This window comes from Lontra canadensis, unplaced genomic scaffold, assembly GCF_010015895.1.
Source record: "Lontra canadensis isolate GAN:19392208 unplaced genomic scaffold, GSC_riverotter_1.0 scaffold9, whole genome shotgun sequence".
Taxonomy (NCBI): domain Eukaryota; kingdom Metazoa; phylum Chordata; class Mammalia; order Carnivora; family Mustelidae; genus Lontra; species Lontra canadensis.
The window spans coordinates 5,999,199-6,016,163 of NW_022631003.1; the positions used below are offsets into that span (position 1 = coordinate 5,999,199).

The window sequence follows — 16,965 nt, forward strand, 5'->3', positions numbered from 1 at the left end:
AGCCTGCTTCCTCCGCCCGCCACCCACCCCCGCCTGCCTTTTTGCCTACTTGTGATCTATCAAATAAATAAATAAAATTTTTTTAAAAAGACATTAAATTTATAAACCACACTTCAAATACTTAAAGATCATGATCCAAGTGAAGTTACCTAAATTCTATACAGATAGAAAAGGTATTTTTAAGTGATCTAAAAATACACACTACTAGCTTCAAATTTCAGAACTGTAGAGTCATGTTGTCACAATTTTTAGTATTCTTGTAATTTCAATATATTGCTGTGGCTCTTGGCAGAGTCTATGGAGACTCAACATTTGCCATAGTAAAACTGGTTCTATCTTTTCAATAATATTAATACTAAATATTTTGAAATACATTCCTGGGGCATGATCATTTTGAGAATGGCTGTCCAGTACTGAAGAGAAGGAAAATAATGCTCTAAAGCAATTCAGATATAAAACACAAGGTAATTTTTTCTTATGGGGATACTGGTTAGCCTTAATCAAACTCATTTTTCTGATCCTTCAGCCCTTGTGATCGGCCTAATTTACTAATCACATTGTTATGAACTTTTCTGAGCTTCCTGCTTAAAAACATTTGGAAAAGTAAAATTTTTTCTCCATAATTTCAGAAGTGTTAGAAAGGTTTACTAGCAGAGTTATGAATACTAGCTTAGAGATAAAATTCATGACTACAAAAATCTTCATTCAATCTGTCAACAAATATTTAGAGTGCCCCTCATGTGTCAGGTACTATGGAAATAGACTTTCCTCTTTTCGTATTTTACTGGTAGATATTAGGCCACTCTGATCACTTTGGGTGGAAACAAAAGGACTCGAAATTTTAAAAAGAAAGAAAATACATGGCTTTCTCAATTTTTTATAGTTTCCAACAAGATATTTAATATTTACTTTTAACTATTTTCAATTAAACTCATTTTTAAAAATTGGTTAAAATTTTAAGTACATTAGGCTCCATATAGCTAGTCTAAGCTGTATTATTTTAGTAGTTCAAACTCGAGTAATCAAATACAGAAAGAATTATTCACTGGAACATAAGTAGATGCCCTGATCCAGCAGGAGATAACCTACTTTTTGATTGCCATTTCAGATTATTATTGGCTCAAATCTCTTTCAAATTTAATTAGCACATATCCCTTAGAAATTTAAGAAACATGACTCAGAAAATACTATGGTTTATAAGCCAAAATTAAAGAACATTTGTCAAAGGGTACAAAGTTATTTATGAATTTACATTACTGAAAGATGATGTTTGAAAGTTTAAAGTCATTTCACAAAAAGAGTTGCTGAAAGACGTGGTGGATCCTGAAGCTTTAAACATGAGAATGGTTAACCAAAATTTAAAACTACCGAAAAGAATTTTTTTCCAAGTACTCCTAAAATGTCTACAAATTTCTAAATGTTCAGAGTATAAATGATAATTGTGTTTTGTTCTTAGATAATTTTGTATACTTTTCCTGGATTAGTCCAAAATATGGGGTATGTGGGGACTCTCCTATAAACATCATAAAAGTGTCTATCAAATTTAAAGGTCTTGACCTTTAAAATAAGATGAAAACAACTCAAAGAATTGCATAATGTGATTTACCTACAAACTTGTGATTCTCCATACTGATCTTAAAGAAACCAGAAAACAATTCCCTTTAGCTATGAAGATATGGATTATAAAATTAAATTTTCAGAAGTCAGTAAGAATTCACTAATGAAAAAGGCCATCAAAATCTGAAAATTACTTCAACACTAAAAGACAGAAGTAAATAAACCAGTCTTCCAAAGAAATTCTAGCATGGAAGCATAGGGTTAACCTTAAATAAGAGGTTTCTTCCATCTTTGACAGTCTGTGAAAAAATCTATTTTTTACTGAGAAATTAAGATCTTAATAACATCTCACATAGCATAATCAATACAGGATATTTTTACCTTGATGTTCTGGGCATCAACATTAGCCCCAGCTTCCAGAAGAAGACTAATGACTGTGGTATTCCCTGCTAGTACTGCCCAATGCAAAGCAGTGTTTTTGTGATACTTGTCACCAAGGTTAACTGAAACATTGAATGTTAAAAGCAATCTAGTTGGATCCACACTGAAAAGGAAAAAAAAAAAAAACAACAACAACAACCCTAATTTCAATTATAGAAATCATTACAGATACTAAACTGATCGTGGTTGTATTTGCATTCCATCTTGGAACACTTCTAATCTAACCTATACTCAACCTTATAATAGGTATTGAGAGAACATTCTAATATGAAGTATTAAGTATGTGCAACACCATGAGAGGGCATACTTGGTCCTAACATTTTCTAATTTTGATTAGGGAGTGAGGTCATTAATATTTATATAATTAAACAAGTAAATGTTTAAATTTAAATCTGGATTGCTACAAAAATGTTTTCAGGCAATTCTACTAATTAATAATATTAAACCTGCCAGTATAAATATAACATGAAAAAAATAATTTTAAAGATAAGGTAACATCTTTCATTCTTAAAAACTGCTAAAAGAGGAATAAATTAAGAATACTACAATTACCAAGATCAAGGTAAGCACAGAGACTCAAACATCAAAAAGGTAATTTATTATATTTCATAGCAAGAATTTTAAATATTAACAAATAGAACATTAACTACTTTTTCTCATCATTTTACATTTTAATATGCTGAAAATGATACGAATAAATATTTTATAATGATTACATACCTATGTGTTCTATAAGCTGCCCACATTAAAGGTGTCATTCCATTCTGATCCATCATATCTACATCCTGATAGAATAAAAAGAAAAAAGTCAGACGGTAAAAATTTCTAAGTTCCTACCAAATTTACTCAGAAAAATCTAACTTACATACCACAGGAGAAGCCAATAACACTCCTCAATCAAGGCTGATTAATGAAAATTTTAACTTTTTTTCAAATAAAACTATTTATTGTCACTAAATATTTTAATTAATGGGCATATATTTAATTGACTATAAATATGTATTTAATTAACATATATTTACAGACTTCCTTTTTCAGATGGTTTAATCACCCTTTCAATGTTTTACGTTTAAAGATCTTGACCTACTCTTCACCTTTCATCCACAGAGTATAAGTTAAACGATTTAAGTCTGTGAAAAACTGATTAAACTAATTCATGATAAGAGGGAATAATGAAACCCTGTTTATTTCTAGGCATTTCAAAACAAAAAATAAAAAGACTTATCTTTTCAATAAACTCAAATTCTGTTTGCCTTTTATTGTTATGCACGTACATTTTTAGAGTCAAATAATTCTGAAAAATTTGTGGTAATAAAGCAATTCTCTGCCTTACTCCCCACTATTTTCACCTCTTTTAGCCCTTCACATCTTAAATAAGATGCTTGAATTGCTACTTTTTGATTTTTCAGTTTTAGGCAATATCTTCTGAGACTTCAGTATGCGAAATGAGAATTCTGCTCTTTACTCTTCCTGACCCATCACAAATATGCACCTCTCTATTCTTTCAAGAGATCTATTATATTTTTGGTTCTAAAAATGTTTGATATTTACGTTATTATAAATGTATATGAATACTATTCCCAGCAATATCGTGTAGTAAACTATGATTATTTTTCTTCTCCTATCCAACTTTTTGCTCTCATATGGTACTTCTCCCCCACCCCACTTTTGCTTCATTTTTTAACAAATTACAATTAAAACTACCATCTATTCAACCAAAATTCTTCCCTAGTTATCTAAATCTCCTTTCAAGACATCCTGATGCATCAGGGATTCTATCAGTTTCACTTCCCTAAAATTCTCTCTCCTAACTCCAACCTGGACTATATATTATCCTATATGCCTGAGACATCTGTCTCATTAACTAGAACAGGTTCTCTGACAATTAAACTTATATTAACTTATATTAAATTCATCTTTTTATTCTCAGTGCCCAGCAGAGTAAATGATCAAAAACCATTTGCTAAGTGAAAAGACATGTTTATCTACCTATTTGTTTGGGAAGGACATAGGGTTTAGAATAAGGCAGACATGGTTTTGAATTCTTAGGTGGACCACTTAATAGCTATAAGACTAGCAAAATTAATTCTCTGTGCTTCAGCTTCCTCATCTAAAAATGCAAATACAAATAATGGCTTCATAAGACCCCTGTGATGATTAAATGGAATAATGTGTGTAAAGCACCTAGTCTATAGCCTAGAACATAAGAGACATTCAATAGACAGTAAGTTTCCTCTTCTTCCCTTCCCCATTGCCCATTCCTGGATTATATAAAGGCAGCAGTTCTAATCCAAATTGTGTTATCTAATACACCAGCCAGTGCAGAGAGGACAGAGTTATAGTGAGTATGCTGCACAACACTCTATACCTCTATACAGCAGTTGTCTGTGAGCCACAATTATTGATGGGAATATGTCTCAAATGTGAACATTAACCAAAGGTACTGAAGCAGAAAAAAAGCTGAGAACCAGTACATTAGACAAACTAGAACACACATCCTTGGACATCATTAGTCTTAGTCCCTCATCAAGAATACTATAATCAAAAGTTACACCTTATCCATTATAAATACATTTACGGATTTACATTAACTGTGGTTGGGAGCATCTTATGTAACCTATTTCCAATATACACATTAAATAAAAATCTTTAAGAAAATCTTCTGAAAAATGACAAGCTTCCTAGTTTTTTATATGAGTCAAGTACTGTAACTTATTTTATTTCCTTTAGGGTCCTAATTTCAAGAGAGCGCAACTAAATGTGATGTCCAATTAAAACAAACACGTTAAGTTCTTGTTTTAGTTTCTTCCTCCTTCTTAGTTGTCTTTTCATATCCTTCTCAAAAAGTTTTAGTTTCTTCCTCCTTCTTAGTTGTCTTTTCATATCCTTCTTAAAAAGTGATAGCATTAAAAAATATCAGTAAGTGAAATTAAAAATGTAAAATAATGCCATATCTCTAGATTACTAAAAGAAAAATGAAATTCAACCTTTTCTTTCTTTGGGTCGGGGTTTAAAACTTGGTACTTCTTTTCCAAGTTCAGCCTGGACGTATGGGTATTCTCTATTAGGAAGAATTAACAAGCCCAGATCAAAAGCTTATGGGGATTCCATGATCAACAGGGCTCCATAACTTAGCATTTTCCCTTTTCTCCTGAAAATCATCCAAAAGAATTGGTAGTGAGCACTAAATATATTTTAACAGTATAACTAAAATGAAACAAATGTGAAGAACAGAACGACAAACTAAATGGAAATGTTATATGCCCTAAGAATATAAAACTGATACAAATAACAAAAAATGATGGAGAAAATGGAAAAAGGTTGAAAAGAAAGTGTAAGTACCTAATCTGTAATAGCTAGGAGTCAAAGGATATTATTTAAAGCTGAAAAATCAAGTAATAGAAATGTGGTTATAACTATCAGAACAAAGTTAACACTAAAAAAACAGTATTATATACAACTAAAGTCAGTGGAAGGGAAGAGAAAGAAAAAATAAAAATATACTAATTTTATTACTACTTATAATTGGGAACTAATCAGAACTAATAAAATTTGAGCAAATATCTGATTGAAATAAGATAGAAAGAGAACTGTGTAACCTTCTAAGGAAAGGATTTACCAAGCAGAAGGTAAGATCAAGCACAAAGGCGCAAAGACAACAGCATATTAGAGCTGTTCAAGGAACAACAGGAAGACTGATGTGTCAAAGCAGAGTACAGGGGAGATGACAAAAGATAGGCCTGAGAGGTATCTCAGACTAGACCACAAGTGGTTCTGTAGTCCTTCTCTAGGGAAGGACTTTGGACTCCATTCAAAGTATGATGTGATGAACACTAGAGTTTGCTTTTATAATTAGTGTACACATGGAAAAAATTCTGGAAAAATATATACTAAACTGTTAGAGTGATCTCAGTGGGGGGAGCAGTAAGAGAAGAGGTGGAGTTTCATTTTCTAAGTCATATTCTCTTATGTTTGAATACTTTACAATAAGCATGTTATTTCTGTAGCAAACAAAAACAAGAACAAAAACAAACTTACTCATGAAAAAGAAAACAAACTGCCAGACTTTTATTATCATGCATTTATTATAGAAAAGGTGCCGTGACAGATAGAAATCCCTGTCCCATAAGAATTTTATAGCCAACATCCTCTACCAGAGTTAAAAAGGTTACTGAAACATCCAAACCTCAGAATCAAAAAGCTAACAAAAAGACAAAAACCAAAAGAAAAAGTGAACGTGTTATTGTAAATTTATACCCACAAAATAAAAGGCCACTAACAAAAATACATGCTGTAATCATGTATTACAGCACCATCTACTGTTCCAAACCCCAGTCTAGAAGAAACGTGGGAGAACAAATGTAATCTCCTGTGGCAGCTGGTATCCAAACATGGCCCTCAACAAATCTCACTTGCTAGTATACCTGTATGTTCCCACAATGAACGTGAACTGGCCCTTACTTGCTTTAACTGACAGAACGGAACAGAAATGTTGCCTGCCCATTCAAGACATAAGACTTAAAAAAGGCAGACAGCTTCTGCTTTTGTTCTTCGGGGAGCTCCCACCACGTAAGGAGTCTAGTTTCCTGTTAGAAAGACTATGTCCAGGAGTACCATGGAGAAGGAACTCTGAGACTACCTGGAGAAAAAGAGAGGACTTGCTATCTCAGCACTCCAACTGAACCCAGCCCTTTAGCCATTCATATTAAGGCATAAAGTATGTCAGTGAGCCATCCTCCATTCCAGTCAAGACCCCAAATGCCCGTACCCCCCAGCCATTATCACAAGGTAAAGAACCACCCAGCCAAGCCCAGTCAACCCAAGGTAATAAATGGCTGGTATTGTTCTAAAGCCATTAGATTTTGGGGGTAGTCTGTAAACACCATATTAGATAATAACCTCCTCTTCCAGCAATTAGCCAGCCTATGCCTCTTACACTATTCTGCACAACACACAACTACCATTGTGAGTGACTGCCAACAATAAATACTTTAAGTATTCATAAAATCAATACTATTCAAATTCTAAATCTGCATAAAATTTAAAATGTTAATAGCAACGAATTAAAATCATTTGTCTTACTCTTACGATGAGATCCTTAGCTACAAAGCTAATGTTTAAGTATAACCAGAGAAAACACATGAAAGAATAACTGAATGACATTAATTTCAACAAAATACATTTATTACAAAAACATGGTATATATAGACTGGTACCTGTTTAATGTGACTACAGTCGGTACATATTCACGAAAAATCAGGAAGAACCACTTAAATCATGAGAAGTTTCCTGACATGTAAGAAGTAGCATTATATTATGAGCAGAAACATAGAAACTGATCCTAAAGAATTTATCCCCCACTCGGAGAAGTAACTTAACAGAGAAAATAACCAGTAAAATGTTCAAAAAAGTATAAATGAATTCAGAGTATATATTCAAAAGATGTAAGTAAGTAAGGAAAAAAATAGATACCTAAATTTTCTTACTTTCTGGGATTCAACTCTCATCATTCTCAGAAATAAATGAATCTTATGGATCATTATCTGCTTCTTGATCATCTTTCTTATTTTTAACTTAACTATATTTATTACCTCAATATCAAACTAACTATATTATTTATTCTCTTCATCCACCAGAAAGAACTATTTAAATATCACCAGATTGTTACACTTGTAACACCAATGATATTAGGCGTTTAAACCATGAAGAACATCGGATTAAAATCCACACCATTGTGATTTTTTTTACCTGTCCTTTTGCTATGAGATAAGCAACAATTGAGGTATGTCCAAACTGAGCAGCCAGATGAATACAGCTACATCCTTCTCCATCAATTAATGAAGGATCTGCACCATATTTCATTAGTTGCACAACCATAGATAGATGGCCTTGTCTAAAACATAAAAGAATAAACACTTAAATATATAAGATTATTTCAAACAGGATCTCCTGGAAAGATCTTTCTTAAATAGGGCAATGGTGGAAAAGATTACACAATTTTTTCAAAGTTTCTTAAGATATGTATATGTCAAGACATGCTTAGTATTTTACAGTTCTTAAGTCTCAACCAAAAAAGAGTCTTTTAAATTTTATGCAGATACTTATAACTTCTTTAAATATGTAATAAAAAGTTACTATATTCTATTAATCCTATTCAAATATAATCTTAGTTGTCCCATGAACTGGGGAACTTCTTTAACTGTAAATATATAGAGGCTGCATAAGTATTACATTTACAAACCTAAAGTTTAACTCAATCATAAACTAACAGGATTAATATGAGCATGGTGAATTCCTAAAGACACTTCGGGACAATAAACTTTGCTGCCAATGAAAGTAACACTGTACAGCAATATATTAGTACACTGTTGATATTAACTGTTAATTCTCTCATTCATTTTAGCATATCATTAAAAAAAGAACAGTTGTTTAGTTATAGACTAATAAGGGAACCAAAGAAAAAAAAATCCAGAAGCAAATTTAAACCTTGTGGCCCAGTGCAACGGAGTGGAATTTAGGTCTCCTCCAAGTTGATCCACAATAGCACCTTTCGAAATATAGTATCTATAAGACAAAATTTTAAATAATTCAGACAACTTTCATTTTCAATTTTAAGAAATTAAATAAAAAATAAAGAAAAAAATGTTTTCCATTATAGACCTCATGCTACTTTATGTCTTTGATGACAATCTTTTGTGACATTTAAAAAATATATTTTTGTAGAATTTTATATCAAACACATCACTCTTCTAGAAGTAAAAGGAAAGTAATTTTTTTTTAAGGTACAAAAAAGAATAGCATTGCCAAGCAACAATCATATAAAAAAGAAGGTAGTCAGAGAACCACCAAGACTTGGATCAGAGAGCAGCAGCAGAGAGAAAGTTGTAGAATAGGCCACTGAGTCTACCACAGGGAGAAGCTCAGCTTTATGAGCTTTATTTTCCTCACAAAATTACTATAGATTGAATCAAGCAATATATGTACAAGAATTTTATAAATTTTAAGTATAACACAGAAGTTATTTACAATGCCTTCTTATACCTTTAAAGCTGTCTTGTTTTAAAAAGAACCACCTCATTGCTTAATATATTAATGTTATAACATATTGATTTCCTCTGAAATAAACAGGACCTAGCTGGTTATCACAATGTTTACTTTGGATTGATCAATGAATGAATCTTGAATATAAATGATTTCAAGCCTTTGATGTCAAATGCTTGATGGTGAATATTACTGAGATTCTTAAACTGTTCTAAGTGATTACTGCTTTAGATCACTAATGCATTCACTTTTAATGTACAATTTTAAACATTTAATATACTCATACTTACATGCTTGATTCAGAGATTTATTGCTTTATGTATTTATTACATTGGTGTTTTTAAAGCATTATGTAATGAAGGGCCAAACTCCACTCTATCATGTAAAATAGTTTAAAGTAATGTAACAAAGTATTTCCAGACTAAAATATTTCCAGTCCAAAATATCAGAGACATTAATCTGAACACAAACATTTAACTATTCCTAAATTCTTTCTTAAGGAACTTGGTAGGCATCATATAATAGTTGAAAATGGTTTTTTAAGCCCAAAGAGAAGTACAGGTCGGCCAAAGAACAGTTTTGGTAAGAGCTGGGATTTTTTTTTTTTAAGATTTTTATTTATTTATTTGACAGGTAGAGATCACAACTAGGCAGAGAGGCAGGCAGAGAGAGAGGAGGAAGCAGGCTCCCCAATGAGCAGAGAGCCTGATGCGGGGCTCCATCCCAGGACCCTGAGACCATGACCTGAGCCGAAGGCAGAGGCTTTAACCTACTGGGCCACCCAGGCGCCCCGAGCTGGGATTTTTTTAAGGCAATTTTATTACCTTCACTATAGTAAACACATTTGTTCCTGAGTTATTTTTAGTCATATTTCAAATCTTTGTAAGGGCTACGGTAATGAATGATTTCCAGACTGATTCTAAAATACAACCCCACCCAACACAAACACACAGATAGGAGATTTTTTTTTCCTGCAAACTAAAGAACTTCTAATTACTAACTTTTTATAATATGTTACTCTTTATAGCTGTAGACCCTAGTTCAAAACTACACAACTCTGAAATGATCATGTAATTCTTATTTTTTTTTTTTAAAGATTTTATTTATTTATTTGATAGAGAGATCACAAGCAGGCAGAGAGGCAGGCAGAGAGAGAGGAGGAAGCAGGCTCCCTGCCGAGCAGAGAGCCCGATGCGGGGCTCGATCCCAGGACTCCGAGATCATGACCCGAGCCGAAGGCAGCGGCTTAACCCACTGAGCCACCCAGGCGCCCCAGTAATTCTTATTTTTAAACTCAAGTCTCCCGGCATACTACAAGGTTAGCAAGGAATGTTGCTGTAGGTACTAACTAACAATCCCTAGGTTTTGAGACCAGATCATCAATGAATAAGAGTTATCAACAAGTATTTGAAAGATGTAAAGTTAACAGTTAAAACTCTAATGTTTCCAGAGTGGGTACCAATGAGAAGAAAACCAATATGTGTTATAAAACCCCAGAAAGACTAAGGGATTAAAGGTAATTGTTACCTCTGTATAATGCAATGAAAAAACTAGAGTATAAACAGAAACACTGATTGAAAGTTTATAAAAATTGCTGAAAAACCTGTTGTTTTGTAACTTATATTCTCAATGAAAGGTCAATATTTAGCATCACAAATAGGCATTTTAGTGCACTGTAACAATCAAGAAGCTGACGGTGCTTGACAAGTATTTCTTTGTGCATTGTAATATTCAATTTTAAAATGTAACTACTCAAAATTTTAATATTATAATAATAACTCAAACTCTTCAAGTTCAGATTCATTCTTATGTCCCTAAGCTTCATTATATGATGATGTCTGGCCTCAGGCTCACACTGATTTTAACACTCAACCATTTGGCATTTGCTGAAAAGTGTATTCAGTGCACCTTTACCAGAGAAATCTGAAACTCATGGAATTAAATCAGAGAACCGTATGAGACACTACACTAAAATTACAGTAATTCATTGAAAGTTCATACTCTAAACATCTACAACCCCCAGCTCCTCTCCTTGTTCAGGTCAGGTGGCAGACAGATAACAACTCCTTCCCACAAAGAGATGGAACATAACTGTTAGAAGAGACACTTTTCATTGGATCTCTCACGTTCCCATGTCTTGCTAGGTGTATGAGTAGAATGCAAGGCCCTGACCATTTTTTACACAGGTCATTTCTTTTCAGTTGTGTTTGTATCAAGCAACCTTGAGAGATGAAGCAATGTCTCCTTCTGGACCAAAGAGCAAGTCTGCTCTTATTATAAAAGCACTGAATTCCCCAAGAATCAATACAAACCTACTGTGCGTGCTGTATCCATCTGGATGACCTCAAGCCACTCTCATAGGACCTAGGAGTATGAGGGCCCTATGCAAATATGATGTTCATACTATTTGCTGTGTTATGGATATGCTATAACTTTTAGGTGGGGGTATAATTCCAGACTCAGCAGTAAAAAGTAATCTTGAGGCTATGAATACCAGTTGTTATTAAAAATTTTGCCTAGGGACGCCTGGGTGGCTCAGTTGGTTAAGCAGCTGCCTTCGGCTCAGGTCGTGATCCCAGCGTCCTGGGATCGAGTCCCACATCGGGCTCCTTGCTTGCCGGGGAGCCTGCTTCTCCCTCTGCCTCTGTCTGCCTGTGCTCGCGCTCTCTCTCTCTCTCTCTCTCTCTCTGACAAATAAATAAATAAATAAAATCTTAAAAAAAAAAAAAATTTTGCCTTTACTCACCATGTTTGTTTTAGGAAAGTACTTGCTAGATCATGCATTGTGAAAAATTAAGTTTACCTACCTGAAGATATAATATGCTCAGACACCAATTATTAACCCACTCTACAATTACTGACTTTATTCTATAACCTCATTAATCCACAAGTGGCTTGGGACATTTGTTAAGGCAAGCAGCATTAAGTCTTTTTGTATTTCTCACTTCAGACTTTCTTGTTTATTTTTAACCACAAGACAAATGTCAATTTTTTAACCAACAGAATCTCAATAGTAATACATGAATTAAGAAAATAGGGGCACCTGGGTGGCTCAGTGGGTTAAAGCCTCTGCCTTTGGCTCAGGTCATTATCCCAGGTTCCTGGGATTGAGCCCCGCATCAGGCTCCCTGCTCAGCGGGAAGCCTGCTTCCCCCTTTCTCTCTGCCTGCCTCTCTGCCTGTGATCTCTGTCTGCCAAATAAATAAATAAAATCTTAAAAAGAAGAAAGAAAGAAAAAGAAAGAAAGAAAGAAAGGAAGGAAGGAAGGAAGGAAGGAAGGAAGGAAGGAAGAAAATAATACGGTAATGCTTCAAATTTCTGAGAAAACTACTTTTAATCTGTAAATCCATGCTCAGCCAAACAACCAATAAGGTGCGAGGGCAGAAAAGAGAGTAACTTCAAAACATCTACCTCCCAAGTGCTTTCTCTCTCTCAGAAAGCTATCAGAAATTGTACTCTACTAAAACCAGGTAGCAACCCAACAGAGACAAAAACCTCAAATCCAGAAAACTGAGACCAACACTGGAGCAAAGGGATTCCCAGAGTAATGGCAAAGGAAAGTCTCACAATAATGGTTGCATGGTAGCTCTAAAGAGCAAATAATCTGGGTTGGAGCAGAAAAGTGGAGAATTCCAGGAATGATTTCCTCTATCTCCGACATCCAAAAATGGAACAGATAAATTAGCTGATACTGTTTGTATACAGAGGGATTTTATACTTCTAAGACTATGGGAAGAATTAGTTACAACATAAAGAAAGTTTTAAAAATGAAGTAACTGTTACTTCAGGCAGAAATCAAAATTCCAAAAGGAAAGAACAGATAATCAAAGAACATTTCCAGGCTTAACACTGAGAATTTACATACAACAACTTAAACTTTGCAAGGTGATTTAACTAAAACTATAGTAGCAGATAGGAGAATTATTACTGGTGAGGAGATCCTGGTCATCTAGATATCCCAAAATAGAAAGTCAAAATATAGTAAGTGATAAATCAAAAAATAACAGCATAAAAGTTGGTAATATTTATTAAAATTCAAAACTCATCTTTCTAACTTTCTTAGTCCTATAAATTTTACAAATATATATGAACACAGCAAAATGATATGTGACTTAGATATCAACTACAGCACTGGTTGTTAATGGTAAAAACACCAAAATCAATCTAAATGTCCATCAACAAGAAAACCATTAAATAAATTAAACTCATATAATTTTAGTATATGTGCTGCCGAAGCGAGCACTAAACTCATATAATTGAACATTATATAGCTGTTTAAAAAGAATGATGCAGCTCTTATTTGTACTGATAATGAGAAATCTTGAAGATATATATATATATATATATATATATATAACAAAAGCAGAAAAAATGCTTGCTGTCATTTTTTCTAGTAATGTAGCAACATAAATATATAAAATAAAGAGTAAATACTGAAAGAAACAGCTCAAGCGCTAAAAAAAAAAAAAAGGTTATTTCTGGGCTACAGGACGTGGGGGAGACTGCCATTTTCCACTGTAAGCTCTTAAGTACTATTTGAGTTTTCAAAATGTTTATATACTATTTTTTTATTAAAATAATACTACCTGAAAAACAAACAGAGGTTTAAAAGGTTAGATCATTTGAATCAACCAACCCATTAAAGAAAATTAAAAACATTCAATGAAATCTAAGAAACATTTCCTAAAAAGTAAAACCAAGAAGATTAAGAGCATTAATCAGGCCAAGATTCAGGAGAGGGTTAAAATGTGGAGAAGTCAGAAAACTGCTTGGGCACCATCTGCCCTAGAAATAATTTGCTGATATGAAAGAGTTGGCCAATAAGCAACTTAAACAGGCAAAAGCAACAAACAAAGGTTGGGACCCCAAAAGGTTACACTGTAGCAGTAATTATGAACCAGAAGTAAACGTGGCTCTAGCTTGGTCTTCAGCCACCTGAAGAATCCAGAAAATCTAAAGCCTTGAAATTAAATTAAAGGTGGATCTCGCAGAAACAAAAGGAAATCTCATCTTAGGTCTCAAATTATTCGACAATTAATTTTCAAACACAATGTCCAGTACATATTTAAAGATAATCAGGCACAGGAAGGAACAACATTAACAGATACAGACTATCTTCTCAGATACAATTATAAAATAACTATATTTACTATATTCAAGTATACAAGATTAAAAATTTCAGCCACAGATGATTTAAGTAATACAGGTTTGAAAAAGGTAAATGGTAAAAATTCTAGAACTGGAAAATAAAATTAGGAACACACTCAATAGATTTAATGGCAAATAATACATAGAGAATAAACGAACTAGAAGGTAAGTCAGAAGTTTCCAGATTGAAGCACAATGAAGGATAGTATATATAGAAGAGAAGAGACAAGAGTATGTAATGAAAAGGTCAAACAGACATTTAACTGGAGTTCCAGAAGGAGAGCAAAAAAAGAATGGGGTAGAAGCAATAGCTGAAGAAATAATAGTTGATATTTTTCCAGAACTGATGAAAACATCAATCCAAAGAATCAAGAATTCCTTGCAATCTCATTCAGGATAAAATAAAAAGAAATCCACATCTACTTACATCAACAGAAACTGCAGAAAACCAGAAACAAAGAGAAAAATCTTAAAAGCAGACAGGAGAAAAAAAAAAAAAGCCTTCAAAAGCACAATATTTAGACTAATTTCTCAATAGTAACAGAAGCCAGAAAACAGAGGAATGTTATTTTCAATTAGTAAAACACAAAAATAAAACAAAAACTGCCAACCAAGATTTCTATACCATGTGAAAATTTCTTTCACAAGTGAAGATTAAATAAAAACATTTTCTGACAAATAAAAACAGAATTAGACATCAGGAAACCCTTATCAAAGGCAGAGGGAAGGTTACACATACAAGAATAAAAAAGGAACAAATAAAATGGACTATGCTCTCTGGAAGAAAGTGATTCAGAGTTCAATACTTTAGTTATTACTTGCTTAACCTTCCTTTAGTATTCAAAAGGGCAAATTCTTTTCACTGGCCTTAATATCCCAGTTGTCTCTAGACCCTGCATGCTGTACCTAAGTGCACATCTGCAACTAGATTCATATCTTCATCTGAAGAACTTATGTCCAAACTGTCAGAGACTACTAACTAGATTTACTAACAGTTCCTATTACCCTAACTTTTGCTTTCTAACTACCTCTTATTAATACTAAGCAAGCAGATTAGCAGTAAGTAACAAAAATCATTTACACTTAGTATGTATTCATTACTTATGCTGGCATGAATAGTTAAAACAGACTATTATGATCTATTATCTTTGTAACCCGTTTTCTTTTGTAGCCTTTCCCCACAGATTCCCATTTAGAATCTGAGCTGCAAATTACACTGCTGAAATCCTGATTCCAAATTTTATTAGCTGCATGTCATTGGTTATATAATCTATTTATGCTTCAGTTTCCACATCAGGAGAACAATTAATGTTAGTGTTCACACAGGGTTATCTCAAGAATTAAAATTAAAGGAAAGATACATGAAAAAGCACTCAGCACAGTACCTTGTCCAAGTAAGCATTCAATGTAAAAAACAATCTTCAGGGGAAAAAAAGGTACACAGAATCTCTATTTTTAAAGCAATGAATTTTAGAAATTATTAATTTTATAATTATTTCTAATAATTTTATAATAAATAATATTTTAAAATACAGAATACACATACTTGACTAAATCTATTCTGTTATTGATGGCAGCCCAATGGAGGAGGGTAACATTTTCTTTGTCTGGTTGCCGTACATCATAACCTGCTTCCACCAACTCTCGGCAGCGTTCATATATTCCATATCTGGGGAAAAAAGAAAATATGAGACTGTTACTACTATTTGACAAAAAATTTAAAGCTGAAAGTAACATTTCCAGAAGAAAATAATGCTCCATTTTGATACCTGGAATTTCTTTTTTTTTAAAGATTTTTATTTGTTTGTCGGAGAGAGAGAGCACAAGCAGCCAGAGCAGCAGGCAGAGGGAGCAGCAGGCTCCCCGCTGAGCAAGGAGCCCAAAGCTGGACTCAATCCCAGGACTCCAGGATCATTACCTGAGCCAAAGGCAGTGCTTAACTGACTGAGACACCCAGGCGTCCTGATACCTGGATATTAAAATGGACTTCTCAAGGTAAAATATTACTTTAAAAATATCAATACTCCAAGGTACCTGGGTGGCTCAGTCAGTTAAGCATCTGCCTTCTGCTCAGGTCATGATCCTGGGGTCCTGGAAACGAGTACCACATTGGGTTCGCTGCTCAGTGGGGAGCCTGCTTCTCCCTCTCCCTTGCCTTTCCACGCATGCCTTTTACTTACTCTATCTGAAGTAAATAAATAAAATCTTTAAAAAAAACAATATTCCAACAGCTTTTACTAATCCAGTTAGTAAAATTTTTACCTATAAAATTTTACATATAAGCATGCTGTATCTCATCAGTTGGAAGGGAAAAGAATACCAGAAATAATATGTCTAGCAATTGCTTATTTTTACTAATATCACCACTTATTCCAAAAAACTCTTAAGGCTGCCTATAAAAATAAATACAACTGGGGCGCCTGGGTGGCTCAGTCAGTTAAGTGGCTGCCTTCAGCTCAGGTCATGATCCCAGAGTCCTGGGATCCAGCCCCACATCAGACTCCCTGCTCAGCAGAGAGCCTGCTTCTCCCTCTCTCTCTCTGCCTACGGCTCGGCCTACATGTCCTCTCTCTCTATCTCTCTGTCAAATAAATAAATAAAATCTTAAAAAATAAAAAATTAAAAAATACAATTATGTTAAAAAATATTAAATCACAAAAAAAACAGTAACAAAGAGCTTATGATTTTAAAAACAAAAAGAAAAAAGGGTGTTCCCAAGTCTCAGGATTCTCTATTTATATTTCCAAGGGCAAATGAAAAAGGATATGTGGGGATGGG

At 33.7% G+C, this 16,965-nt stretch overlaps 1 protein-coding gene across 3 annotated transcripts in view; it reads right to left on the reverse strand.

Moving 5' to 3' along the window:
- The window catches only part of ZDHHC17 (zinc finger DHHC-type palmitoyltransferase 17), an 87,856-nt gene that overhangs the window by 38,579 nt on the left and 32,312 nt on the right, over nucleotides 1-16,965 (reverse strand). For all 3 annotated transcript variants that reach the window (XM_032854721.1, XM_032854722.1, XM_032854723.1), the window contains exons 3-7: nucleotides 15,734-15,856; nucleotides 8,485-8,562; nucleotides 7,747-7,891; nucleotides 2,719-2,783; nucleotides 1,939-2,101 (exon numbers count right to left, since the gene is read on the reverse strand). In XM_032854721.1, the coding sequence (XP_032710612.1) occupies nucleotides 1,939-2,101; nucleotides 2,719-2,783; nucleotides 7,747-7,891; nucleotides 8,485-8,562; nucleotides 15,734-15,856 (574 nt within the window). The remainder of the gene's footprint in view (nucleotides 1-1,938; nucleotides 2,102-2,718; nucleotides 2,784-7,746; nucleotides 7,892-8,484; nucleotides 8,563-15,733; nucleotides 15,857-16,965) is intronic.